General features: G+C 43.0%; 1 protein-coding gene across 1 annotated transcript in view; it reads right to left on the reverse strand.

Annotated features, from left to right (window-relative positions):
• Nucleotides 1–3,276: 3,276 nt before the first annotated feature.
• Nucleotides 3,277–27,107, reverse strand: part of LOC144791924 (uncharacterized) — a 62,474-nt gene continuing 38,643 nt past the window's right edge. Inside the window, exons 3-4 of the mRNA XM_078666735.1 lie at nt 11,864–11,944; nt 3,277–8,545 (exon numbers count right to left, since the gene is read on the reverse strand). Coding sequence (XP_078522861.1) covers nt 8,540–8,545; nt 11,864–11,944 — 87 coding nt within the window. The 3' untranslated portion in view covers nt 3,277–8,539. The remainder of the gene's footprint in view (nt 8,546–11,863; nt 11,945–27,107) is intronic.

Raw genomic sequence — 27,107 nt, forward strand, 5'->3', positions numbered from 1 at the left:
ACAACTCTTGCCAGGGATTATAGTGAGTCAAAAATTCAAGAACCATACAGTGTTGTGCCAAGGTTCCGAATTATCTCTTGTAAGTTGGAACATAGCGGGTGTAAACTCTAAACTGAAAATTAAAGAATGGTCAGATTGGGTTAATAATAACTGCGACATATTGATGCTACAAGAGACCTGGAGTACAACTATATCTATAATGGAGGGATTTTGCTGTTATAACTTAATGGCCTCTCCCTCACCTATGGGTCGCCCCAGTGGGGGTTTATCTATCTGGACTAAAATAAAACCCGGGGTACAAACTAAATTGATGCCAATACAGGGCAATTGTTTTATGGCTATGAAATACACTAACAGGATTACCCATTGGGATTCTCTCACACGTACTGCCTCATTAAAAGACACGGCAGGTTTTTGGAGAGAAGTTAAGTCCCTCAGATCTTTTGGTTCAGACACCAAACCAATTAATTGTAATATAACTGGCGAGGCGTGGGTAGAACATTTCTCCCAAATTTATGCTATATCAGCCACTTCTCTAGATACTGTCCCCCTACTTAATACTGCTGGACCACTAAACATTTTATTACCCGAGGTCGAGGATGCTATAAATGAGAGCGCTAGTAATAAAGCTCCCGGCCCGGATGGTCTTTCCATTGACCAGATTAAATCTGAAATTAATTTTTGGGCCCCTTAACTATGTAACTTATTTAATAATTTGACTGACAGCTCAATCCCCGAATCCTGGTCGAACAGTGTCATCGTACCGATATTAAAAAAAGGTGACAGGACGGACCCTGCATGCTACCGTCCGATTTCTCTGATCGATAACACGTTAAAAGTGCTTGGAAGGGTAATTTTTAAAAGAATAAGGAATTGGGCTGAGGATAATAATGTTTTACATTGCAGTCAATTGGGATTCAGAAGCCATGTGGGCACTGTTGAACAGTGCCTTAATTTGAATTTGATTATGGCCAAATATATTATTGTTAAAAAGTCCCCGCTTTATTTAGGTTTTATGGATCTGAGTTCCGCGTTTGATTTTGTTAATCGTTCTAGGTTGTGGTCACTTTTGCTTAATTATGGTTTAGATGATTCACTGGTACATTTCCTTTCTTACCTACATAGGGACTTAAAGGCCAGAGTACGTATTAACAACGAGGGCGAATTATCTGATGATATTTTTATTAGCAGAGGAGTTAGACAGGGCTGCGTACTCGCCCCACTGCTTTTTATTCTATATATTAATGGGTTGAGCAGCACTTTGGGCAAGATTGCGAAGGATATACCGATTATAAATGGTTCCCCTATTACTGCCTTACTTTATGCGGACGACGCTGTATTAATGGGGCGTACACCTAATGCTTTAAGAACTTTAATTACTGGGTTTGTTGCTTTTATGTCCGATTTGGGTTTAAACACCAATTTTAAAAAATCATTTATTATGAACTGTGGACCTAAAAAGTACAACATCACCTCAATTAAATCCGGTGACAATATTTTAAAATGTACCAGTACCTTCCCCTATTTAGGGTTATTATTCTCTAACACAGGTTATTGGCAGCAACATGCTGCCTACGCGAGAAATAAGATTGGTAAGTCAATAAATTCAATCTTGTCTCTCCGACAACCCAAAGTGGCAGATGTTATCACCCCCCCTGCTCAATATTTATCGAACTCAATGCCAACCAACGGGGACATATGGAGCAGAAGTGTGGGGCTACTGTAACAGCGCGCCTCTTCAGTTGGAGGAAAATAGATTCTGTAGGAGAGTGCTGGGGGGAGTTCCCTGCGCCCCCACATTTATTTGCCACAATGAGCTTAGGTTGCCATATATTGTTGATTTTATTAGGTCAAGGCCCGCGCTCTTTTGGATAAAGATATGGTCAAATCCAGCTGCGTCCCTAACACGCAGCATAATATCGGACTGCTTACTATCCGAAAGATCCCATCATATACCTTGGTTAAAAGCTGTCGAGAACAGCCTGTTGAGCGTGGGACATGGCTCTCTGTTTAGCTCTCCTAATACCATTGTCTCTGCTCACAAGAACAGTGTAAAACGGGCATTGCTTGACTTATACAAGGATGAACGGATGAGATCTGAATTTGTCAAATCTGTTGTCATTAAATATTTGCCCTTGACTGATTCAGGTAATGATAATCTAAATAAGCTCTGTAGATACCTGTCAACCCCAATAGGAAGATGGAACCGAAGTCTTTTATTCCGGTTCCGGGACGGAAGCATTGTTAACTTACTAAGCTTCCCCCTTGGTTATAACAAAAATTCAGAAGAGTTGGACTGTCCCTGTTCTGAAGGTGGGAAACAAAGTTTGTTGCATTTCTTTCTGTTCTGTGGCTATTATAAATTGTATACCCGCCAATATTTAATGCCAATTCTCCGCAAATATAACCTAAGGGATTTTAATCTGGCACTAAGATTTTTGCAAATGTTGTCAACAGATGAAGTTATATATACTGTAAGCTGTTTTATAAAAGTCTGTGTGAGATCAAGGGCAAGTATGGAACATGCATAATGGACTACAGTATTGCGCTATGGAATGCACATTGCACTTTACTATTCAGATATAATTTGTACACAGTTTAATTATATGTATGTCTGGATATGTATGATTATTTTAGGGAGTGGATAAACTGAAACCTATGATTATATGTACATGTTTCTTCTATCATGTACTATGCACCTTATGCCATATATGCTGCTCAAACTCAATTGGAAAACCTTGTTTTTAACTCTTATACATGTTTTTATGTGCTTCTAATGTGTTTCATTCTGTATGTACTTTTATGGATGTCCTAAATCCGAATAAAGATCATTTGAAATTGAATTGACACCTAGGCAGATTTCAGCAGTTTCATTATGCGGGACGTAAATGGGCAGAGAGTCAAATCAGACCCACGCCTTCCCATGATCTTAATTGACTATTGGTGCAGCATCTGAAGAAGGCCAACGCAGTATTCAATCAGACATAAGTACAAATGCTGGTTTGCCACAATCAATTCCAAGTCACCCTGACAAATGGCCCGTCACTACATGGTTTCTATGCCCAACATCTACAGAAAAGCTGAAAGTATCAGGAATGCAGGCTTGATGCCCACAAACTTCAGATGCTTGAACCCCATTACAACAAATAATTATGACAGAATCACAAAGATAGGAGCTTCAACCTCTAGAGGTAGGAAGTCTAACAGCAATGAAATAAAGGCCATTTAGGGAGCAAAGTACACAAACCTGTAATTAAAAAAAAGACACAAGTCAAGACGCATTCATTCTCTTTATTTGTTTACATGGAAAAGGAATAAAATCACCAACCAATAGATACAAAAATGTCCTTCAAATTAATCAGTACTTCATTTGTACAGTACAAAAAGCAATTACAGTGCATGATGTGGATTTAAGTGACACCAACCCCTTTCCAGGTGTAAGAAACGAATTACATTATATGTGAAAAAGCAATTTGTTCGAGAAAGCTCAGCACATACAATTAACAGAGGATCTGACATAAAACACACATAGGCCATAAAAGAGAAGCAATGACATATCCAAAAATCGGCTTTGGAGACTGTGCTTTTACAAAGAACACCACCACAATTGTGAGTATGTGCCATAGGACTATGAAATGCACGTTCAAATGTTAAAGAAAACAATAACAGAAAAAACACCCCTCCAGAACGGCAAACCTTAATCCAAACTCTTAACTGATTGGTAAAAATCCTCCCATTGTTCATCTGCAATCACCCAAAAACCTAAGGTTGATGCTCTTTTAGTAGCTACAGAAGTAAAAAGTGAGCACAAAGAAACTGCGAAGAAGCGGTTACGTACGAACTAGTTTTGAGGAACGTATGAAAGTAGTATTTTCAGGTAGGCCAAGAAATCCACTTTAAACTAAATCTAGAATACAGAAAACATTCATCCAGTAGCTAAGTGGGCAACACTCTGGTCTGCAGTATGCCCATACCCTGTACACCTACGTAAAATTTAGCCATAATGCGACTTAGCCATAGATGAAAATGTATCCTTCAGTGAGGTGAAGTGCCATGGTTTCCCAAATGGCATGAACCTAAATACATGTTGGCCCCTTCATCTTTAGGTGGCATAGTCTGGCCACTGTTTCTTGTTAAATAGGTAAATGGCAAGACAGGAATTTTAATCACAACAAAAAAACAGCAGCTTTTAAATTGGACACTGCCATGTAGATAGTCAATAGACATTTAAGGCAGTGCAATGCCAGAGACTAGAACACAAGGGTTGCAAAGAAATCCTTTATGCCTCAACAAGCTAGTAGACTGTTCAGTAAAATCCATCGGATTGTGCAACAGTATTTTATATTACTCAGTGCTTGGTATTCATTACCTTTTCAACGTGAATAAAAGAGGAAACGTTATCTTCCGTCGAGAGAAATCCCCACAGGATATGCGAAGTCATAGATGCTCTATAGCAGGAGGAATATAATAGGATAAAGACTGCCTGATACCAAGTCTATAATATGTTGGGAAATGGTCAGAAGAAAAGTCAAAGGAGCACCACTATGCAGCCTGGGATTGGAGATCTCGCCTGAGGGTCAGTGGCAAGAAGTTTTCTTGCAAGGGTGTATTAAATAAACAGTGCATACTGCAGTGACAAGCAGTGCGGCTTCAGGTGATAAATTATTAAGTGCAACACAAATGCACACACATTTGTGAATAACTACCAAGGACTTAGAAACGGTATATTAAGCATGGAAGTCATGGGATATAAGGGGATATAAGGCCTTTTCACAGCATGATTTTTTTTCTTCAACGGATAATAAACTTGCACATCAATGAAACAGAACAATATTATCCATTCTTTAAAAAAAATGGCATTCATACGAAAAGCTCAGGATCTAATTGCCGGAGATAACAAACTCACTACAGGAAGTAAATATTGTGACCCACCATGTTTTGGAGTTGGAATTTGGTGAAACTTTATTAGTTAATGGAACCTATGAACACCAGTTTATAAACTTAAATAAGGAAAGCTGATAGAGGAGAGTTTTAAAAATAAAGACAACTCTCAGACTTCCAGTGTCATTTACTGTTTATATTGTATATATTTCCGCTCCGTTAGCGGAGACATTGCTGTACACAATCTTTCCAGGAAAAACAATTGACAAGGCTGTTATCAATTACTTAGAATCGATTTAACAGACAGGCAACACCAATAAAAGGGACCATAAAAAGGTAATTTGAATAAATATTTCTTACAGAAAAAGAGAATCAAAAAACATTTGGAGCAGTGTTGTAAAAAGCAACTACTGATCTTATATATAATGAAGTGATTATATACATGCATACTAAGCACATAAGGATTAAAATGTGCTTTTGTATATTCATTTTATGTTCGGTTCTCAAAGTTGAATTCCCATCAAGTCATTCAATTTCATAAAATAGCCAGCAGGATATCTAATAGATGTTAAGGTTTCAAAGGCTGCAGCACAATTTATGATGGACACAATTATTCAAGTGAAAAACTATACACAATAGTCCACATGAACTGCGTATAGAACTTCTGTAATGGGGGAAGGCATATCTGAGAAGGAGGAAAGGGAAACAAAAGTTTACAATGGAGCATGCAAAAGACTGAATGGGCGTCAGCAAGATGGATATGCGCCAGCAGACAATTCCTTATATAAAGACCTAAGACGGTGAGGCACCTATAACCTCGTCGAAAAGCATCCCTTTGGACGAGGAGACCAATATTTTATGATGAAGGAGACTTAGTAGTATATTTTGCTCGATTTGATGGGTCAAGGATCAAAGTGCATGAGGACAGAAATATTAGTGAAAAATTCAAAGCAACTCTAAAGACAATACATGATCTAGCTATGGCCAATACGTGAATGATTAATTATGAATATCCCCTTTTTGAAGGCACAAATGATCAACGGCTCAATTTTAATTGTTCTAAACTACAGCAGCATATTTATAAAGCATATGTGGAATTGCGGTGTTCAACTGACCACTGCACAGCACATTTCAGAAACCAGCAAATAGTTAACCTCAAAAGCAAAATCCTAGGTTTTTCCCTTTAGGTAGTGGTAAAAATCAGACGAAAGGTGGAAAAGAGATTAAGATAATTTTGTTGATTAATTTAGTAACAAACCAGCCATCTCACTGCTAGACCAGCTTTTCTCCAAACAGCTTTCCCAAAGCTAGTTTTAAATGTTCACAAACACCTCGTGAAGGCTACGTATTGAGAATAGAAAGTATATAATTTGCGTACGATGTTTGGGCTAACCTGTTGCGTTAATGGAAGAGAGCATACAGCGTAACGGCACTCTCAAGGCAGGTTAATTCTGCAACCACTGTTTTTTGCTAGAGGTACTAAATGACATTTCTAGTGGTAATCTGTCACAAACATCACAGTTTTGACAGTTGTGTTGCTATTTCTTTTTTTTTTATTTCGGTGTGTGGCAGACATTAATCTGTGAGTAGATTAGATACCATTAAAGAAGAAACTCAAAACAATCTGCGGCAAAAAAATCTTTTGGGTATAAAACCCTCACAATGGAAGTGGAAATAAAAACAAGAGACACATTCTTGGGAAAAACAAAAACGATTGTCAAGCAGTACCAGGCGAGACATGGAGAACAGGTTATTCAGCATACAGACGCTTTAAAGGCTTACATCTACTCTGAACCGGTTTTAACAGTTCTAGGTTGGCCTTACCATCGGAAGCATTTTATTTTTCCACTGAGACCCACTGAAAGGCGCAGGGCGTTGATTTTCAGGGCACTCCTTTCTTCCAAAGAGTGCACAATAAAGAGACTTGTACAAAAAAAATCTGACAGATTTCTAAAGGTGCACTGTGAAGTCAGCTAGTAAACAATACCTGAAAAGGGTGTTGCTGTCCCAGATTAACTTGGTTGTCTACATTCAGCATTCAAAGATGCAGAAAAAGCAATATATATTTCTTTTTTTCAACTCGATCCTATAAAAGATTCAAAAATATAAACTTTCAGCATTAAACAGCAGCTCTGGCACCTAGAAAAGGGGCATTACAAAGGCTCACAATAACGATATAGTAGTTCATTTGATAACTGTAAGACATTCAGTGGAGATACGATATATCAATGTGCATTGTCCTCCACCACAGTACAATAAGATTTGTTTTTCAAAAAGAGCTAGAGGTTGCTGTGACCTGTGACGAAAGCCATTTCTTTAAATCTACCTAAAAAATAAAAAAAAACATAGCAGCAGGCATGGCGCATATGAAAACAAAAACGTCAAATCTACAGAGTTTTAAACATTTGTTTACATTTCAAATTTAGACATTGGAACTTTTGCTTTCACAGAGAATCTGCTATTTTCAAGGACAGATATGCAAAGATTACAAAACTCACTGTTTTTGAAGATATATTAATTTCTTTCTTCGAAAGACAACTCTGGGAACATTCCCACTTATGTTTCTGTGCATGTGGTCAGATGGTGGTGATGTGTGTAGCTGAATCTTGTATGCATTTATTGTACACTGTGATTATTTACTTAGCTCTAATGGAACCTTCGGCATGTAAACGTAGAGCCACATATTACAGTTTTGAAAAAATAGTTTGTGGCTAGAACATGTGATACCCTATTAAAGGGAATATCGCCTTATAGTTCCCTGATACACCTGTACTGCAAGTGACTCCATGATGTTTACTTCCCCACCTGACAACAACACTTCAAAGGGAGTACAGGGGTTATCACAGGAAATGCTGGGGGAGGCCAGGCCCCTGCCGAAGGGGACAACATCTAAAAATAAAACCATGAACAAAGGCATGCAACCAGAAAAACAGCAACATTGCACAAGACCTGCTGCCGCATCCTAAATATACATACATAAATATGTACATCAATTTACATGTTAGGTGTGAGTGTGATTTTGGGATTTTTTGTTTTTATATTCGCAATCGAAATTGGAAGTTTAGTGCAGAATGGTTTCGTTACCTGCAACACCCCTCCTCAAAACTCCATATAATGTCACAGACTAAATGCTCTTTAGACAGGCAGAAATGCAACCTAAGGAAATTTCCTCAGAGAAAGGTCATGTATTAAACCTATATTGACAACATGTTTCTAACAAATGCGCCACAAAATTCCCATAAATGTAGGTTTCAGGCAACATTCTGTTGTTCCAATAAATCACACAAGCATGTGCTTTGATCACAATCACACAATTTAAAGCCAGTGGAAAAACAGCCCATTAGGTTACCAAGAAACAAGTCCGGCCCCTGTACAAGTGCCACCACAGCAACCCGGCAATAATCTTTATAGCAAATAAATCCAGTGTCTAAAATGCCCAAAAAGTAAAAGAGTTTGCAAACAAAACGAAAAAAATCAGAAAGATGTTCTTAGATATTTGTGCTACGAAACCCCTAGTGCAAAATCGAAACAATCAACCTCAGCCTCATTTGCTGATACATGTATTTATCTGTTCAGTGTTCCAGCATTGCAAAATCTAGATCTTCAGCCCGCCACCAACTATCGACACTTCATCTTCCACCACAGTTAGAGGAATCCATTAGACCTAATATTGAGAGGAAAAAAATAATTAGAAAACACAGGATGTATTCCTGAACATAGGCATAAGTGAATAGCATAATTTCCGTAACCTGTACCCACAGCAGCTTGGGGGATTATCTCAGTAGTACAAGCGACTATCGTGATGAGTGATGTATAGACACTTATTTGGATCATTTGAAAAAAATTAATTAACTAGAAGAACATAATTCAGGAGTGTGGCCTCAGTTTGAATCGAAGTAGGTAAATATGCCCGATATACTGATTGACCTCAAAAGTTGCTGAACTAACTGTCCAACATGCCTACGAGGGCCTCAGATACAACAGATATTCAGGGTAACTACTGACAATGCAAAAGCACTCTATCAAAATTACAAGTGTATACATTTAGCTCATGTGTCTATTCTGAAAACTCTTTAGATCTGGCATGGCTCCAACTCTCATGAATCAACGTTGGCCACCAGTGTACTAAACAATCAAACGTAAATATGTGGCAAACAAAACAACTGTGCAACGCAGATATGGTTAATGGACAACATATTAATGAAGTTAGTATTACAACTATACATGTCACATCAACTACCTCACCAAGGGGATGCTGGACATATCATCTGAATTACTGCTCTCATCACTTTTAAAGACTGTATATCCAGGAGGTTTGAAGTGGACTCGAGACAGGGCACAGGTGGGCATGGTTTAAACTCCGGTCTATTAAGAAGCCCTCAAGACCGTAAACATGTTTTTGCCGGAAATATAACAGCAAGTCAAACTAATAGAGAAAGTAATTAAGAGTACAAGAGGAACATTTATGGTGAAAGGGTACCACTAAAACTAGAGGGAATGACTTAAAAAAAAGAGATGCTTAGGAGTTCTGGCAGGAAATATTGGTCATAATAGGGTAGTGAATGCAGGGAACTTCATCCACCAGAACTGGTGGGGACAACTAAAAACAAACTAATAAAAGTCTGGGACAGAGTAAGGGGAACAATAGTACTGACAGGACAAGTGTAAAGCAGGCAGGACATGTATGTTAAGAGAATGAAGATCAATGGGCAACTAATGTGCCACATAGTCCAAGTCGAGTAGCCAGATCTACGTTTCTGTGACAAGTGTTAGAAGTTGCTTCTTGGCCACAGATAAGCTGGGGGTGGTTTTGGTAATAAAACACAAAACAATATTCATATTTTATTTACATCACACCTAAGTGGGTGCAGGGATGATGAAATGACGATTCTCATTCAAATGCAACATAATAGAATCATTCTAATGCATTGTACAATTATTGCAGCTTTATGCACTAACAAAATATACTGCATTCTGATGAACAGGCAAAGGGTACACTAACTAATTCAGTGCCATTTGATGCTCCCGACACTTAACTAGTGCACCTGTGAAATAGACTACCAATCAACAGTCAACACGTGTTGGTCTATACCTTTGACAGAGGACAACCAACAATAGCTATCGCTTTTTAGGTCGAGACTGGCGTAGGCTGCGCACATGCGCAGTCTCGACAGCGAGACTTAATGTCTCTCAGTAGCGAGGGTAAACCCCGCCCCTCTTCTCCATTGGCTGGCCTCCTAAACGGCGGCCAGCCATTGGAGAAGAGGTCCCAGTGACGTTCTTCTTTAACTCTAAGCCCCGTCTTTTTCAGATTGAGGGGCGTGTTTTTTGACTTTCTGTCTCTCAGTGACATCCTCAGTCAAAAACACACCCCCCAGTCTGAAAAGGACAGGGCTTAAAACGTCACTGGGACCTAGCTCATTTTATTGAGTACCTGCACTTATTTATTCCCCACTGAAAGCACTGCGGGTAACTACGGTCCACAGAACGCATCATGAAGCTGGCTAAAAGACATTTCAGTGCCGGTTTTAAAAAAAGGTGTCTTCCGTGGGATTACAAGATGCGTGTTCCCTGTTAGGACGAGCTCGAGGATAGAGCTCGTGCATGGCTTTGAGATCGAGAAAAAACGTGGGGTAGAATGTGCCTGGGTCGTGGGAGGAACGTTGGGGCGGATCTCCTGGGAAGGGTAGAGGGGAGTCCGTCCTACGAGTCCTGAATAAACCTTTGGAAACTGATCTGTGCTCGGTGGTGATTTTACACAAGATCAACCACAACCCATACATAACTCAACCGAGCTCCCCCAAGAAAAAAATCTCATCACTAAAGACACTATGGAAGAGGTGTGGGCAGTTCCTGAACACAACCTTACCTCGCGATTCGGTTACTTAAAAATACAATCTCTGCTATTCCGCTTTCTACGCCGGCCAACTTCAATGTATGAAGGACTCACTTCCCGACATTGAGAAGTGGAGGCACGGGAACCAATCAGAAAGCCAGTTCCCAATGATTAGCAGGAAAAGGAGCGTTCACATGAAGTCTTAATGACTGTATAGTCTATAAGGTGTACGATTAGTTGTAATAACCCACCCCGGGAAAAGACAACTCGACTCACCAGAAGAAATCACCTCCGCTTAGGAGCCGGAACTGAACGTCCAGCTACTGTGGACCGCCACACCAGGCAACGTGCAGTCTTTGCAAACATCGATCTCTGCAGCACCGGAAGTGACGGGTTTGCAAGAGGAAATGAGTCAGAGAGTAAACCAAGAGATCGTGTGACTCCAGACTTGGGATGAGGACAGCAGTCACTATCTAGTCAGTATAGTGAGGCGTTTCTTGCGGAAGAGAATCTACAAACTAGTTAATAAATCGCATAGTGCTTGCTGCCAAACGACTCCTTATCAATAGACATTTGCGAACCAGGCTTCTTTTATTTTAAAAGCAATGCATTGTTGGAGTTGGAGTTTTTAGGTCGAGACTGGCATATGGGGGGTGTGTGTGTGTGTGTGCGTGTGTGTGTGTGTGTGTGTGTGTACACAATGCAATAGGTCTCGTATTTGCGAGAGATTAAGTTATTGGGATTGTAAATGACAAAGCCATTTATTTATCAGTTTTCAAAACCGACACAAATAAAAAAAGTTTGTCATTTACATTGCCAATAGCTCTAACTTTTCCGAAGGCGAGACCGTTGCATTGTAAATGCTGGTTTAAATAACCCATTGGTTATCCTCATTTTGCCTCAATGTCTTAGCTTTTTCTCCAATTTATAGAACTGGGACTGGATTTATAGCAGAAGGTTTGGAAAAAAGTTCAATAGCTTGGACACTTTGGTTGGAGTTCAGAAAATCTTTCCCTGGACGTTTGAAGAAACTAGGGCTTCCACATCAAAAGTAACATCTGAGGAATGCAAACCTTTCAGGAATCCTGCAGCACTTTCCATGGAATACCTACAGAGAAGAGGCCTTCAATAACGGCAGAATTTTACCTTGTTATCGAGGGACTGGTAATTTGTATCGCTGGCACGCCAACCACCTTTAGATCTTTTCTCCATGACGTAAGCAATGATCTTTGAAGAAAAAAAAAAAAGAGAAAAAGGTTAAGCTTTGCTGCCTTGAAGCATCTTTGCCAAATGCTACTAATATTCTTCTAATCCAAGTCTACTAACAGGCAGGATCACTATGTCTCTGCAGTGGGATGCACAAACCAACATGGTATTAGGTTATTGGGGTGCCATCAGCAGCAGATAATCAAGAACACACAGACACTCAAAGAACTCCTAGAGGTGACGAGTCTTCTATATTGTAGCCAATCAACAGGAGTCGCATTTTAAACTGATACTTCCGTCTCACTTTGTACATCTCCTCCAACCTTTTGCTGACCTATTGTTTCCCACCTACTGTAGACACTAATCATGGATAAGTCTGCCTTTAAACCTGCAACTTGAAGTTTCTGCCTTCAATCTCCTGGAGAAGTTTCTCTGTTTTCTGCTACTCTCATATAACATACACCTTTTCCCATGCTTTACCGCACAGAACCAGCATTACAAATGGTACAACAGCAACATGTCTTCATCATTATCTGCACACAACAAGAGTTTAGTTAGCCCAAAGTATATCTCCTACCTACACGCACTCCTAAGCATGTGCTTCTGGACCAGTGCGAGACTGTCACTAGTAGGGAGTGTGAAAAGATAGCACTGGCAGGCAGTGTGAGCAGCTTGTGCTGCTGTGGAAAAACTCAGGCTCTAATGCTCTCAATTTAGCAGCTTTTGCCAGCACCAAATTCAGACCATAAATGCACCAAAAAGTCTTAAACAAACATTTAGAGAAGTACAAGAACAGAGAATTTTGCCAAAGGATGATAAATTATGAATCCGTGCCACGCAATTTAGAGGTGCAGCCTATCAGAAATGACGCCCATGGAATATAATATTTAACAACAAGGGGTGGTGATGGACAGAGTTTCTGAATTAAGCAGAATACTCTCACCCAATCAAGAGATCAGGGCTAGATCCAACACCGTTTTTTAGCTCACTGCACCATCCCAGTTCAGAACCTGGCTATATGCAAATTAGTCTGTCCCTGTCCCAGTGCATGATGGGAACAGGGCAAACCAAACTACCAAGCCAATTCTTACACTGGGAAGGAAACAAGCTTCCGGGGACCGGTTTCTGCCATTTCAGGCGTCGTCGGCCCGGCTTGCTTGAATCCTGATGGTGCAATGAGCAAGGGACTCACATCTGAGTATACCCTTCCACGCTTAGGGTGGACAAAATATTTAACAAGGGGTCCCTTGCTCACTGCTCCATCAGGATTCAAGCAAGCCGGGCCGACGACGCCTGAAATGGCAGAAACCGGTCCCCGGAAGCTTGTCTCCTTTCTGGTGAAGAATTGGCTTGGTAGTTTGGTCTGCCCTGTTCCCATGATGCACTGGGCCAGGGACAGACTAATTTGCATATAGCCAGGTTCTGAGCTGGGATGGGGCAGTGAGCTTAATAACGGTGATGGATCAAGCCCTGATCTTTGGACTGGGTAAGAGTGGTCTGCTTAATTCAGACACTCTGTTCATCACCACCCCCTTTTCTGAATCATTTTGTTCACCATAAGCGTGGAAGGGTATACTCAGACATGAGTCCCTTGCTCACTGCTCCATCAGGATTCAAGCAAGCCGGGCCGACGACGCCTGAAATGGCAGAAACCGGTCCCCGGAAGCTTGTCTCCTTTCTGGTGAAGAATTGGCTTGGTAGTTTGGTCTGCCCTGTTCCCATGATGCACTGGGCCAGGGACAGACTAATTTGCATATAGCCAGGTTCTGAGCTGGGATGGGGCAGTGAGCTAAATAACGGTGATGGATCAAGCCCTGATCTTTGGACTGGGTAAGAGTGGTCTGCTTAATTCAGACACTCTGTTCATCACCACCCCCTTTTCTGAATCATTTTGTCTACCACAAGCGTGGAAGGGTATACTCAGACATGAGTCCCTTGCTCACTGCTCCATCAGGATTCAAGCAAGCCGGGCCGACGACGCCTGGAATGGCAGAAACCGGTCCCCGGAAGCTTGTCTCCTTTCTGGTGAAGAATTGGCTTGGTAGTTTGGTCTGCCCTGTTCCCATGATGCACTGGGCCAGGGACAGACTAATTTGCATATAGCCAGGTTCTGAGCTGGGATGGGGCAGTGAGCTAAATAACGGTGATGGATCAAGCCCTGGTCTTTGGACTGGGTAAGAGTGGTCTGCTTAATTCAGACACTCTGTTTATCACCACCCCCTTTTCTGAATCATTTTGTCCACCACAAGCGTGGAAGGGTATACTCAGACATGAGTCCCTTGCTCACTGCTCCATCAGGATTCAAGCAAGCCGGGTCGACGACGCCTGAAATGGCAGAAACCGGTCCCCGGAAGCTTGTCTCCTTTCTGGTGAAGAATTGGCTTGGTAGTTTGGTCTGCCCTGTTCCCATGATGCACTGGGCCAGGGACAGACTAATTTGCATATAGCCAGGTTCTGAGCTGGGATGGGGCAGTGAGCTAAATAACGGTGATGGATCAAGCCCTGATCTTTGGACTGGGTAAGAGTGGTCTGCTTAATTCAGACACACTGTTCATCACCACCCCCTTTTCTGAATCATGGAATATAATCAGCTAGAATATGGTGGCAGTAAACTGCGCCATCCAGTTGCTGAGCCAAAACCATACAAATCATAATTAAAACAAGGCATACCTTGGTAAAGGAGTAAGTTGCCTCTAACATGCACCAGAACGTTTGAGACAAAATGTTTTCCCCTGGACTTTGTTGCCCAGCTGATTTGTGCTTTTAAGTATATGGTTTTTTTTTTTCAAGTTCAAGAAATACTTTATTTGGTTCTATTACAAAAACCATAAAAGTACAGGAACACACAAAAACGGTCCATGGGTCACCAGGCGACATAAAGACATAAAAATACAGTATGAAGAGGAAGGGAGTACCCATTAAAATATGCAACGCATGATGCCAAAATTTAAAAACAACAATATATACATCATTCTATAGTTAAAAAGAGAAACATGAGAGAATTTAAATTAAAACTTGATTCAAGTTACAATGGTCAATACTTACAGTAGATCATCTAGGACCAGTTAATCTTTTTACTGAGTCTCACCGCTATGGTTAAAAATTTAGCTACATTGTAAATTTCCCATATATCTACTAATAGTTGGAGATGCAATAAAGCTGGCTTGACTTGCCTAAACCCTTTCCCCTTTAGCAAGGGTATAATAAACTTTTTCCTGATGTCCTTAAAATAGTCACAAAAAAACAGAAAGTGAACAGTATCCATAATCGAACAGCCGTCACATTTGCACAAGTCTAAATCAAGTGGTTTGGTCCAACCAGGGCGGCCTGAAATTAACAGGTGGATTTTATCCAATCGGAACTTGGTTAAAAGATACCTATGGTTTGAGTTGTTGACAACCTTTAGGTAGAGTTCCAACTCATGACCAGAGGAAACGATCAGTTGGTGAGTCCTAACAGAAGGCTTTAACAGCTCCAAGCCTTCTCTGTCCATCCCTCGGTTCAACAAAAAAGTGTTTTTAACCCACTTCAAATCTCCTTTCACTAAGTTAGATGGTTTATTGAACAATTCGGGCCGACCCAACTTTACACACATTTGCTGTACATATTTCAACCAGGGGATCTTGTCCCAATGATCTAGCATTAGGCAATCTTTAAAGATTTCGTGATTCACTTCAAGTTCCAAGTTAAGCCAGACTGATATCCATTTTAATAGGGGGGCCAGGCGATTCGATCCTCCAGATAATCCACACCGCATTCCTGATGGACTATGAAGCTGGCCGTGGATCTTGGCAGGGAAAGAATCATTTTAAGGAAGTTATCTTCTGTTACCTGAAACGTTTTAACTGGCCTAAAACCCCACAGGTCAGCGCCATACATAGCGATGGCAATACATTTAGCAGCATATACCTTTAAAACTGCCTCCAGAGGTTTCACCCCTAATTTACGTGAAAAGCCCATCACCGCAGAAATAGAGCGCGCCAGGACCTTTTTTTTCTCCAGCATTTGGGGGTGCCACGTAGAGCAATCATCGAAAACAACCCCCAAGTAGGGAAATCTGGCTCAGCTTCCCGTCCGACGGACATATGGGGGCCATACCGAAACTATGTCGAAAAATTGACCCAGAAGGCGCAGTCCCAATCCCTTCATTCCATTGTCCCGGAGGGGGTGGGTTAGGCTGTGAGCGGCCCCTCCGCTCGCCCGATGCCATCGGATGTCACACTCACCACTTTTGGCTCGGCACTGTGGTTTGCCTTGGATGGGAGGGTGGGGTGTGGGCATGAGAACTGATGTGTTCCAATATATGATGCTTGTCACCTGTGGAGTTTCGCTCCTTACTGGGGAGAGACCTGCGATAGCGGACCTGTGGCGAGATGCGTGGGCTATGTCCTGGGCCACCACGGCGTTCTCACTACTTACCTGTAACTGTGCTGCCCGACCTGCCTCTTGATTCTCGCATGCTTGTTGATTTCCTTTCCTTTGCTGTATTATGTATTTGTTGTTTTTATTGCATTTTGTTCATTTTTTTGTCTTTCTAATGCTCCTATATTGGAAAATGGCACTTTGTATTCCTGATCGAACAGGCCTGAACTTTCCCGCTCCTGCATTACCCTTCTTCATTTGACATGTATGGCATCGCCCAATGATACGCATATATTGTTCTGGTTTGTTGTAACCTGCTGTGCATTCTATTTAGTGCTGAATAAAAGTCTTTAAAAAAAAAAAGTAGGGAAATCTGGAAACTCTTGTCAATTTGTGTCCATTACAATGCAGTGTCATTACATTTTTCTTGGCCTTCCCTTTCCCGGGCCACCACCATAACATGGGATTTACCATCGTTAACACTTAAGTCAAGATTTATCATAAAATCAAAAAATTAGTTCAACAGGCTTTGGAGACCCACTGCAGTTCTAGCTAGGAGAGCAGCGTCGTCCGCATATAATAATGCGGGCAATAGGTACTTCCCTGCCCTCGGGATGTCCTTGCACGCTGCACCCAAAACTCCACCCAGATCGTTTATATATAGTGTAAAAAGCAGGGGAGCAAGAATGCATCCCTGCCTTACACCATTGGTGATACTGATTTTACCAGTGCAGTTACCTTTTCTCTGTCATATCGTACCGTGGCTGTAAGGTCCCTATGTAGGTCTGCTAAAAAATACACAATGTTAGGGTCTATTCCAATACTAAGAAGCTGGCCCCACAACTTGGATCTGTTTACTCGATCAAATGCAGAGGACAGATCCATGAAGGCAATATACAGGGATCCTTGCTTCGCTATTGTGTACTTCCCAATAAGCAATTGTAAATTCAGACTTTGGTCTATGGTACTACGCCCCTTTCTAAAACCGTACTGTAGAGGAGAGAGGGTATTGGTCTCCTCTAACCAATCAGTAAGTTTGCATAGGACCACTCTCCCTAAGACCTTTACTGCGGAATCGATAAGAGATATGGGGCGGTAATTGCCAGGGTCGCCCCTGTCCCCTTTCTTATAGATGGGGACGATCACCGACTGGGACCATGTCTCTGGAATTCCTGTTTTTGAAATTCTATTAAAAACATTTGCTAAAACTTTGGACCAAAAAGAAATATCGACTTTAAAAAGGTCAGAGGGAACTCCATCTGGCCCGGGGGCCTTATTACTAGTAATTTTACCAATGGCCACGGCCACCTCACCCTCTTCTACAGTTAAAATGTAAGGCAATCTGGAGAAGGTGGTCAAGCCCTCTGCCCCCAAAAACTCCTGTTCATAGACAGACTTAAAGTGCAAGTGCCATTTGTCTTCTTGAATTCCACAATCCAGTTCATTATTACTAGAGTCGGCGAAATAGGGTTGGTTGACCACGGCCCAAAACTTGGCACTACTTTTCAACACATCAATTGATGTCAACTCAGCCCAAGCGTCCTCTCTAATCTCACGCCGCCTTCTTTCAACGACTGTCTTGTATTCTTTCCTAAGGGTAGCCATAAGCGATCTATCTACTGGTTTGGATTTAAGGGCCACTTTAAGTTTATGATTGGCCACAGAACAATTCTTATCAAACCAGCCTTCCTTCCCTTGTGCTTTGCCTTTACCCTGACGAGTCAGGTTGGAGACAATGTCGAGGCAAACCTTTCTGTACGCCTCCACTACTTCACTGTCCCCCGCCTGGTCGTCCATACAAAGCTTTAGTTCCTCCCGGCTACTATTACAAAGATTACAAAAGAACTCCTCTGGAATTATCTTGCACCACTTGATTCTACGGGCTTGGTCAGTCAGCCGCATGTCGCGTTTGTCCACCAAATTTAATCTGCTTTCCATGGCAGCAATTACATTTTTAACCCTTAATACAACTGGGTTATGGTCGCTAAAATGGGACCACACAACTGAATAACTAGTAATATGGCTTCCACAACTACTACTTACAAAAATATAATCAATCACAGACCCGCTGCCATGTCCTGTAAAGGTAGGAATGTCCTCATCACACCCATTGGGTAGTATCAGCCCATTTTCGGCCAACATGGTTTTCAAGAAAATACCCTGATCTGAGTGCTCAAAATGAGTATTTTCCTCGTCCGGAGGACCAAATAAAACATTAGAAGGGCATTTGTCCTGACAGCCATGGACGTTAAAATCCCCCATTAATATGATGGTACACTCAGACTCTGATGACTCTTTAAAGTTAAACAAAAAAGAATTTAACATCATCAGGTTACTAACTGAATGATCCCTATCAAAGGAATTATAAAAATTCACTACCAGCACATTATGAAAACCCCTGTGGGTAATTTGGACCGCGAGGCAATAGGGACAGGCAGTAACTATTTCCGTATATGTACCCGGGATTTTAGCGGATATCAAAGTGACCAGGCCCCCTCTTGCTCGGCCCCGCGTAGAACTAACGGCTGGTAGAAAAAAAGTGGTAAAACCATCAACAGTAAGTGTGTTTTGTGTGTCCCAGGTTTCCTGTATGGCTATTATATCCATAGTGCCTATAAAATCCCTCCAGAAGGGGTCATCCACTTTACTCTTGAGACCAGCAATGTTCCATGTTGTCACAATTATCTCCCCCATTCCCAATACTTTATCCATTTTTTCGTGCGGTGAGGCTCCTCCTCCAGCACCCTGATCATTAGATAAAATGTGATCAGTATTTAACTCCTGCACAACCTGGATACTATTTTCATTTTGTGAGGGGATAGGGGGAGTATTTCGCATCAGACGGAGCGGTGTGCCCTGTTTTTGTCAATCAACCCAGTCCAAATTTGACAGACACTCATATCGGTTAACCATTGGGATGTTAAAGTGGTTTTCATACCCATTCGCAGTCTGGGGGTAATAGTGTGGATAGCCATTTTGTAACCCTGTGGCAAACCCACCTTGAATGGGTGTACCTCTTCTTCTCTTGGCCAAGTTCCAGCCGTCCTCTCCGCCCTCATCCCACCCATAAGGTTGCATCTCCCATGGGGAATTAAACCTCCGTCTAGTTTTTTGTTCATGTGAGCCCCTTAACCAGCTCCATCTTTTGTCCACTTGGTTCACAGGCAGGTAGAAATAAGAGAGAGGCCTAGCAGTAACAGTACTCGCTTGATAGCGAGAGGTTCCTCTGCAGATATGTTCTACCACCTGTGGATTCTCAAAGGTTACCACAATGCAGTCACCTTGTAAATTTTTTCTATTCCCTCCCACCCATGGTGTTCTCTCCACCATTAAGATGTTGCTTGGGATATTTGGCGGTAGAGGGTGATTATTTGATAACCAGTGGCACACTTTGTTTTTTAATGTCTGGTAAGATTCTGCATCAGTAGGTGAAATTTCCGTAACCCCAGTCAAGATCACTACATAGGGGCAGGCATCAGGAGGGAGATGGATATTTCTTCGGGCCTCTACCTTGTCTCTTGGAGCCGAATCCAGATTTGGAATCAAAGGTATAGGGTCTTTAAATTTGACTTGGGGGGTTATCTTGGGCTTAGCTGGGTTCTGTGTTTGTTTAGGGTCAGGAGTCTTGGCTTTTGCACCTCCTGGGTTCGAGATATTACTAGGGTTCTTTGGCACGATATTTTTGGCCGGGGCGACACTTTTATCAGCCAAGGGTAACTTATTTACTGTGGTGGCCACATGGGAGACCTTATTTTTCAGGCTGAAACTAGGGGCACTTATATCCTTATGGATATTTTCAACACTGTTTCTAGACAGCGTAGTCTAACCTCTATAGGTTCAAGGAGGGCCTTTAACATTTCAAAAATGTTATTATTCGTCAAGCTTATCCCCCTACCATCCTGGTTAATTTTGGCCAGATTGATTTCTGCACCACTTAGTTCCAAAATTTCCTCCAAACTACTGTCTACAATTGTATCTTCCGGGAGGCTTAATGGTAGGCCAGCATTTACCGGATATGCCCCCTCTTTGTCATAGACACATACTGCCAGGTCCCTGCTCACAGCCACAGGATCTAAGATGGTTGTATCCTGGTTGTAGGTGGTTTTTACTTTCCTGCCTTTATGGGTGGTCGATTTATGGTCTTTTGTTTAGGAATTGCCCCCTCTTTCAACCCTCTTTGATTTATGTCAGTGGCCATAGGTGGGTTATCCATCACATCACTAACTATACCACCCTCTGTTAACAAAATGGGGTTAGGGGTGACCTCCAGACCCTGTTGGGAACTTGAAACATCATAATCCCCAGCGTAATCTACTCTGGCAAGGGTATTTGGGCGAGACACGGTGTTAGGCGTACGTGCCTGGGCAATAAGACCTAAGGAGGATCTCTTAGCTGTAGCTAAATCTTGGGACACCCTTCTGTCCATTAAAACAATCCCTTCATCGATTAGGGCATTAGTGCGAACAATAAAATCGTCCAGGGTGCCAGTCAGCTTTTTTGCTCCCCCTGCGGCCATACTTCTGGTCTCTCGACAATTCATAACAGATCTTAGTGCTACACACTGATATAGCAGTTAAATGGGTCAACACTATGTTATGTTAGCCAGCCCTTAGTCAATAAAAAATAAGCAACAGTGACAGGGAAAATCAGAATACACCCCAGTTAGTTAGGATAAATGTATATAGGGGGCAAACAGCTTACGGTTCAGATGTCCAATAGTCCAATAGTCAGTGGGTTATAGGAGATCAAGCAGGGTGTATGGCCCAGGCCAGGCTCCTCCGGCCTCTGAGGGCCACAGAGGGCCCGCCCTTTGCCCGGGCTTAGCCCCGTGCTGTGTCCCGCTCGCGTCCCGCTACGAGGAGGGGGTGATTGTGTTTTATGCGCCTCCGGGCGCCTGTTGCGGCGTCACTGGGAGCGCCCCCGCAAAGGCTCCTGGGGGTTGAAGTCCCCCCGCTCGGCAGCCGCTCTGGTGGAGAAAGGCGGCGGCGGGGGGGGGACTCGGCTCCTGCTGCTGGTCTCGTTTTAGTCTCGTTCCCCGGTCCTGGCAGCACGGACACAGTGGCAAGAAATGTGTGGCAAGTTTAAAATGTTGCGTTTGGGTTCCCACAGCGCTCTGGGAGCGCTGCTGTTTTATGCGCCTCCGGGCGCCTGTTGCGGCGTCACTGGGAGCGCCCCCGCAAAGGCTCCTGGGGGTTGAAGTCCCCCCGCTCGGCGGCCGCTCTGGTGGAGAAAGGCGGCGGCGGGGGGGACTCGGCTCCTGCTGCTGGTCTCGTTTTAGTCTCGTTCCCCGGTCCTGGCAGCACGGACACAGTGGCAAGAAATGTGTGGCAAGTTTAAAATGTTGCGTTTGGGCTCCCACAGCGCTCCGGGAGCGCTGCTGTTTTATGCGCCTCCGGGCGCCTGTTGCGGCGTCACTGGGAGCGCCCCCGCAAAGGCTCCTGGGGGTTGAAGTCCCCCCGCTCGGCGGCCGCTCTGGTGGAGAAAGGCGGCGGCGGGGGGGGACTCGGCTCCTGCTGCTGGTCTCGTTTTAGTCTCGTTCCCCGGTCCTGGCAGCACGGACACAGTGGCAAGAAATGTGTGGCAAGTTTAAAATGTTGCGTTTGGGCTCCCACAGCGCTCCGGGAGCGCTGCTGTTTTATGCGCCTCCGGGCGCCTGTTGCGGCGTCACTGGGAGCGCCCCCGCAAAGGCTCCTGGGGGTTGAAGTCCCCCCGCTCGGCGGCCGCTCTGGTGGAGAAAGGCGGCGGCGGGGGGGACTCGGCTCCTGCTGCTGGTCTCGTTTTAGTCTCGTTCCCCGGTCCTGGCAGCACGGACACAGTGGCAAGAAATGTGTGGCAAGTTTAAAATGTTGCGTTTGGGCTCCCACAGCGCTCCGGGAGCGCTGCTGTTTTATGCGCCTCGGGCGCCTGTATGTTTGTTATTTTACTTTGCCTTTGCTTTGTGGCAAATAAAAAACACTAACACCATAACCTCTTTGTTCATTTTGCACAAACAGACCAGTTTTTAAGTGTAGGAAGTTTTGGCACAGTAAAGGGCAGACCTTGTCAGAGGCGAGCCAAGAGTGATAGTTCCTGAACACTTCACTGCTCCTGAATTTTATTTTCATCTCAATGTGGCAGGAGAAAATTAAGTCTCTGGATAGCTGATGGTTGACTGTGTCATCTTTTCATGACAGACTCTACAGAAGGTCCTATGTACTCTTTTGTTTCACCGTGTTCGGATTCTTTGTGGGCCCAAAATCACCCTATGCTCCTCATTGACAGATATTGGTATTTTTAACTATGGGATAACTTCTGCATTCCCTGTTAAAGTTTTGATCCAGTCTGATCTAAGATATCAAACAAATGTAGGAGGTGGCTACTCTGCTTCCTCTGTGTGGCCCCGACAGCCTGAGGTCAGCCACAATTTCTGATCCACAGCTTTATAAACTGCATACCATTGCTGGTTTAAATACTGCTAGACTCATCGTTTTGGGGCAGGACTGACCTCTGCCTTTTATTACATGAACCGAAAGGTACTAGGATTCCTTGTTGTTCAACATTTCAGACATCAATATTGCCCTTTAACACCTTCGCTGCGGCGGCTATTCCGCCGCAGCACTAAGGGGGCGGGGCGGCCGCGCGGTGTGCCCATGCTGGTGGCGGAACTGCTCCGTCACCAGCCTCGGTTGAGTAGCGCTCAGCACAGCGCCACCGCGGCTGATGACGGAGCAGTTCCGTCATCAGCATCGAAGGAGTTAATAGGACCACTGCAGTTGCTCAGGGCCCCTACCTTCCCCCTGTGGAATAACGATTGAGTAGCAAAGCCATGCAGTGTTGGGGAACCAAATAAAGTTAAAGAATTAAATTGAAGGGCGTTTAAGACCCTGATTGTTTCTCTCCACTGTAAACAGACTGAGCCAGTCAATCAGAACAGGATGGCCAAAATTAATGGTCAGCAATGGCCCATCATGAAGAGGGGCCAGATCTCCCGATTAGGACTATCAGAAACATCTCTGATAGACATCATGTCTACCAGCACCTATAATTGTTCAGTCCTACTAGAAACTCAAAAGGGGAACTTTTGTGGTGGTGTGCCTTAAAAAATGCACGGCAACCTGCAATCTCGCCAAATTTCTTTGAAAAAATACTTCATTTTTGAGGTAACTGCCTGCAAGCTTGTCCTTGCCCCGGATACATCTTGGGACTGTCACCTGCATGCATTGTTCTCTCTGGGGTTTTGCTAACTTAAAGGATGTGGTTAGTGATTTCATCAACTCTGTCATAGGCTATTATCATCCAATTTTCATCATGAGATATTTGAACATTTGGGCTGATCAGCGTGACATGGCAGCAGTGTCTTGCTTTGGGAAGGTAGTAGTACTAACCCTGGACTGGGGTTTGATCCCTTAAAATCTAGTTGCACAAAACATTAGAACTCGGTCCATATAATGTCCTTATCTCTTGTGCATTTTATCCTTCCAGAAACAAAAGGTCTTATTGGCAAGCTTTACTATCTGGGGCCACAACCTCCTGCTCAGCCACATCCAGTAGGTGCTGGAGTACCCTATTCTTAGCAGTGGTTAAGATAATTTCTGTCTGGCACAGTCTGGTTTCCAATAACGATGTACTAGCTCATTTTGACAGATGGGAGCCATTCCACAGTCTGCCTAAATCGTCCCTGCTTATCAACCTGAAAATGTTTATGACTTGAGGATCGGGGTAGTATTTCACATCTATGCACATAACAGAATGTATTTCCATTCAGTGGGGATTTCCCCATCAATTCCTTAGCTCTAACAACTGGTGGAGGAGAGCCAGATCTTTAGCCGGGCTTGTTGGATCATCTTTCATGAAGAGTAGATCGTACTAACATAAGCTGGGTTTTCTTGCTTTGGTTGCCTAACTTCATGTTTTTCACAATCAATTAAAGGAACCTAGGTGGGTCCACTATTAAACTCTCTACTAAGGTTAAAACCCTCTGTGTGGTATTTGATAACACTATGAGGCCATAGGGACAGGCCCAACCTGTTTAATAAATGGAGCTGTCCATATAGCGACCTGCTTCACGTCTCCAGTCATGGCTACCGGAATGGAGTGGAGACGCTCTTACCTAGGCAATTCCAGGTTCTGGACAGGACTACAGTCCTTCCTTCTTTGTAACCATCCCACATAAAAGTCTGGTAGTAGTGCTTAGGCCGTTTTTAGCAAGTTATTCCTACTTTCGGGGTACTTCATTGGCTCCCTGTAGCCAAAAGGGACCAATTTTGAGTGTTGCCTCTAATTTACAAGTCCATGTAGGCGTTAGATCAGTCCACTAGAGAAGAAGGCTTCTCTCTAGAAACCGAACAGCTGAAGAAGGGAGGTTGGAAGCACCCAAGATGAAATGCGGGCTTCTGTGGAACAGACTAGAGCAGGTAGCAAGAATTAAGGATAGGAAGGATCTGTCTCTCAGCCTCAGTTTAAAAGTAGATCAGAAAACTTTCTTTTCTGATTTTGGTCACAATCATTTCAGTTCCCTTGTTGCACATACCACCTGAATAACCTTGGCTCTGGGAAATTTGCAAAGGTTGGTTTTAACTACGAAGAGAAGATATGTGGGAAATGACAGTGAATCTTGGGATACATTCCACTAAGGAGGTAGAAATTCTATTATCCAACACTAATCATGTCAGAATCCAACTATTACCACTCTACTGCCCACCACCGTTCCCACAAGAGGCCACAAAAGAAAGGCACTTTGAGAAACCACTGTTGCTATAGGAGCCTACTAAAAATGCAGCATATTTTCCACCACCAGTGCCTTAGAAGTCCTTAATCTGCCACACAGAAATTTTGAAACTTCAGCAAAACTCTAAATCAGGCCTTTAGTTTGCAGAGCAAGCTATATGAATACTATTCAGTTGTTCACTCTACTGTAGGGTCAATGCACCATTAGTCACAACCTTTGATACAGACCGCAAAGTCTGGGCTGAATAACCAAGCTTCTGGGGCAGTTTTCAAAATGTGACATGCGAGTGGTTGCTGTCGGTAGGACAGCTCATTAGGCAGACCAAAACTTTGCAGAGACAAGTGCATAACCTACAAACTACAAGTACGAAAGAAGACAGGGAAGTCTCAGACTTTTGTCTATTAGAGTCAGTCAGATGATTGCTTTCAAGATGGGATAACTGGAACCCACAATATATTTGTGACAGCCTACGGTGTCCACTATAGCCGGTCAGCATTTATTATGAGAAAGGTATGGATGAGTAATCCAACAGGGAAAGGTATTATTTTGCGATTAGTTATTGCACATAAAGTAATGAAATCACAAGAAACACGGAAGAGAGGAGGGAGCAAGGGTAAGTGGACAGAAGAAGAAGAAGATCAGGTAATTGTTAACCTAGCGCCTAGAGCACAGAATGTACTAACAGCAGGCTCTAGGCCAGGTCACTGTGAGTGGATAACGAAGGCGCAGCTTGAAATGTCATCTGCTTCCAAACGAGAATTAAATGTTTGGAATGAGACCGTTTCAGTTGTGCAACTTCTGCAAAACATCATCTTGTGTCACTCAGGAAAGGTCTAACAGATCAGAGAATGATTAAGCTTTAATATTCTCAAGATGTTATGTTAACCCCGTTTGTATGGCGCGGTTTCTATGCAAACTCTGTTTGTTGTCTCGTAGATCTTAGAGGGTCAGGATTTTTTTAATGGACTGGAGTCATTGTGGTCTAGTACTTTTGTGCTGGGTCTGTTGAAAGTATTAACTAGTGTTAGTTCGCATTTATGAGTGGGAGTAATAGGACAGGTCTGCTGGGACCCTATATACTGTAATTTGTGTACAGTGTGTGTGAAAAAGTACTTTCTCATTTATTTTGCATCACATGGATGAACATTTGTCCTCTGACAGCCTGAAGAGTCTGCGGATTGATTTATTGGCCAATTACATAGCTTTGATGCGTTTTTGGCTGAATGCAAGTGTTGGCTCTGTGAGGTATGGTTGTGTGAATAGTGGGGTGCTGCTGGCCAGCAATACTGATTAAGTTATATGCGTGCGGCGCATGTGGTGTGGGGAGTTCCAACTAAGATGTTCTCTTGGATCTGCAAGAGACGGTCGTCTGAAAACTGTAATTTGCTGTAGATGCATCAATGAGCTGGTCTCTGGGTTTGGCACCATGAGGGTGCAAGGAGGACTGCATGTTGTTCTAAGGTTTTGGCTTTCCTCCCACTAGCGGTTTGGACTATGCTTATTACAGGGTCCTCTAGAGACTCTAATGGACATTTTCAAGAGATCTTAAGGGCTTTTGAGGACTGTGTTGTCTGCGCCTACAAGTGTCACACTTAAGGATTGCATTTACATTAAAGAGGGTGCTTGGTCACAAAACCACCCTGGGGAAACATTTGCAACACGGATATCTTTTTTTCCCCCTAAAGGTATGAATAGTGTAGATGGAAATGTAAACTGTAAAAGCCTTATTTATGTTGCGGAATAGCCTCAGAACCCTGTACAGGAACATTGAACACTGCATATTTTTTTACGTTCCATGGCTAAACTGAATTTGGACTATGCCATGCATTGCATATAAACTTCTGCTTAGATGGTAGCTAGACCACTTAAACTGTGGCGTACTATCACAAAAAGACATACAGACATGCAGCCATAAAATAGATTTTGCAATATTAATGCTCCTCTCTTTGAAGTTTGTTACAATTACAAATCATGTCAATATTCAATTTTTTTTAAGCCTCTTTAGGTTATGAAAAGAAACGTATTTTCGTGCCAAGAATTTTCTTTTGAAGTATAAAGGGCAGGGGGTAGGGGTAAACTGTGACAATTTCAGCAGGGACTGCAACGCTATTTCAA

Source organism: Lissotriton helveticus, chromosome 11 (genome assembly GCF_964261635.1).
Source record: "Lissotriton helveticus chromosome 11, aLisHel1.1, whole genome shotgun sequence".
NCBI lineage: Eukaryota > Metazoa > Chordata > Amphibia > Caudata > Salamandridae > Lissotriton > Lissotriton helveticus.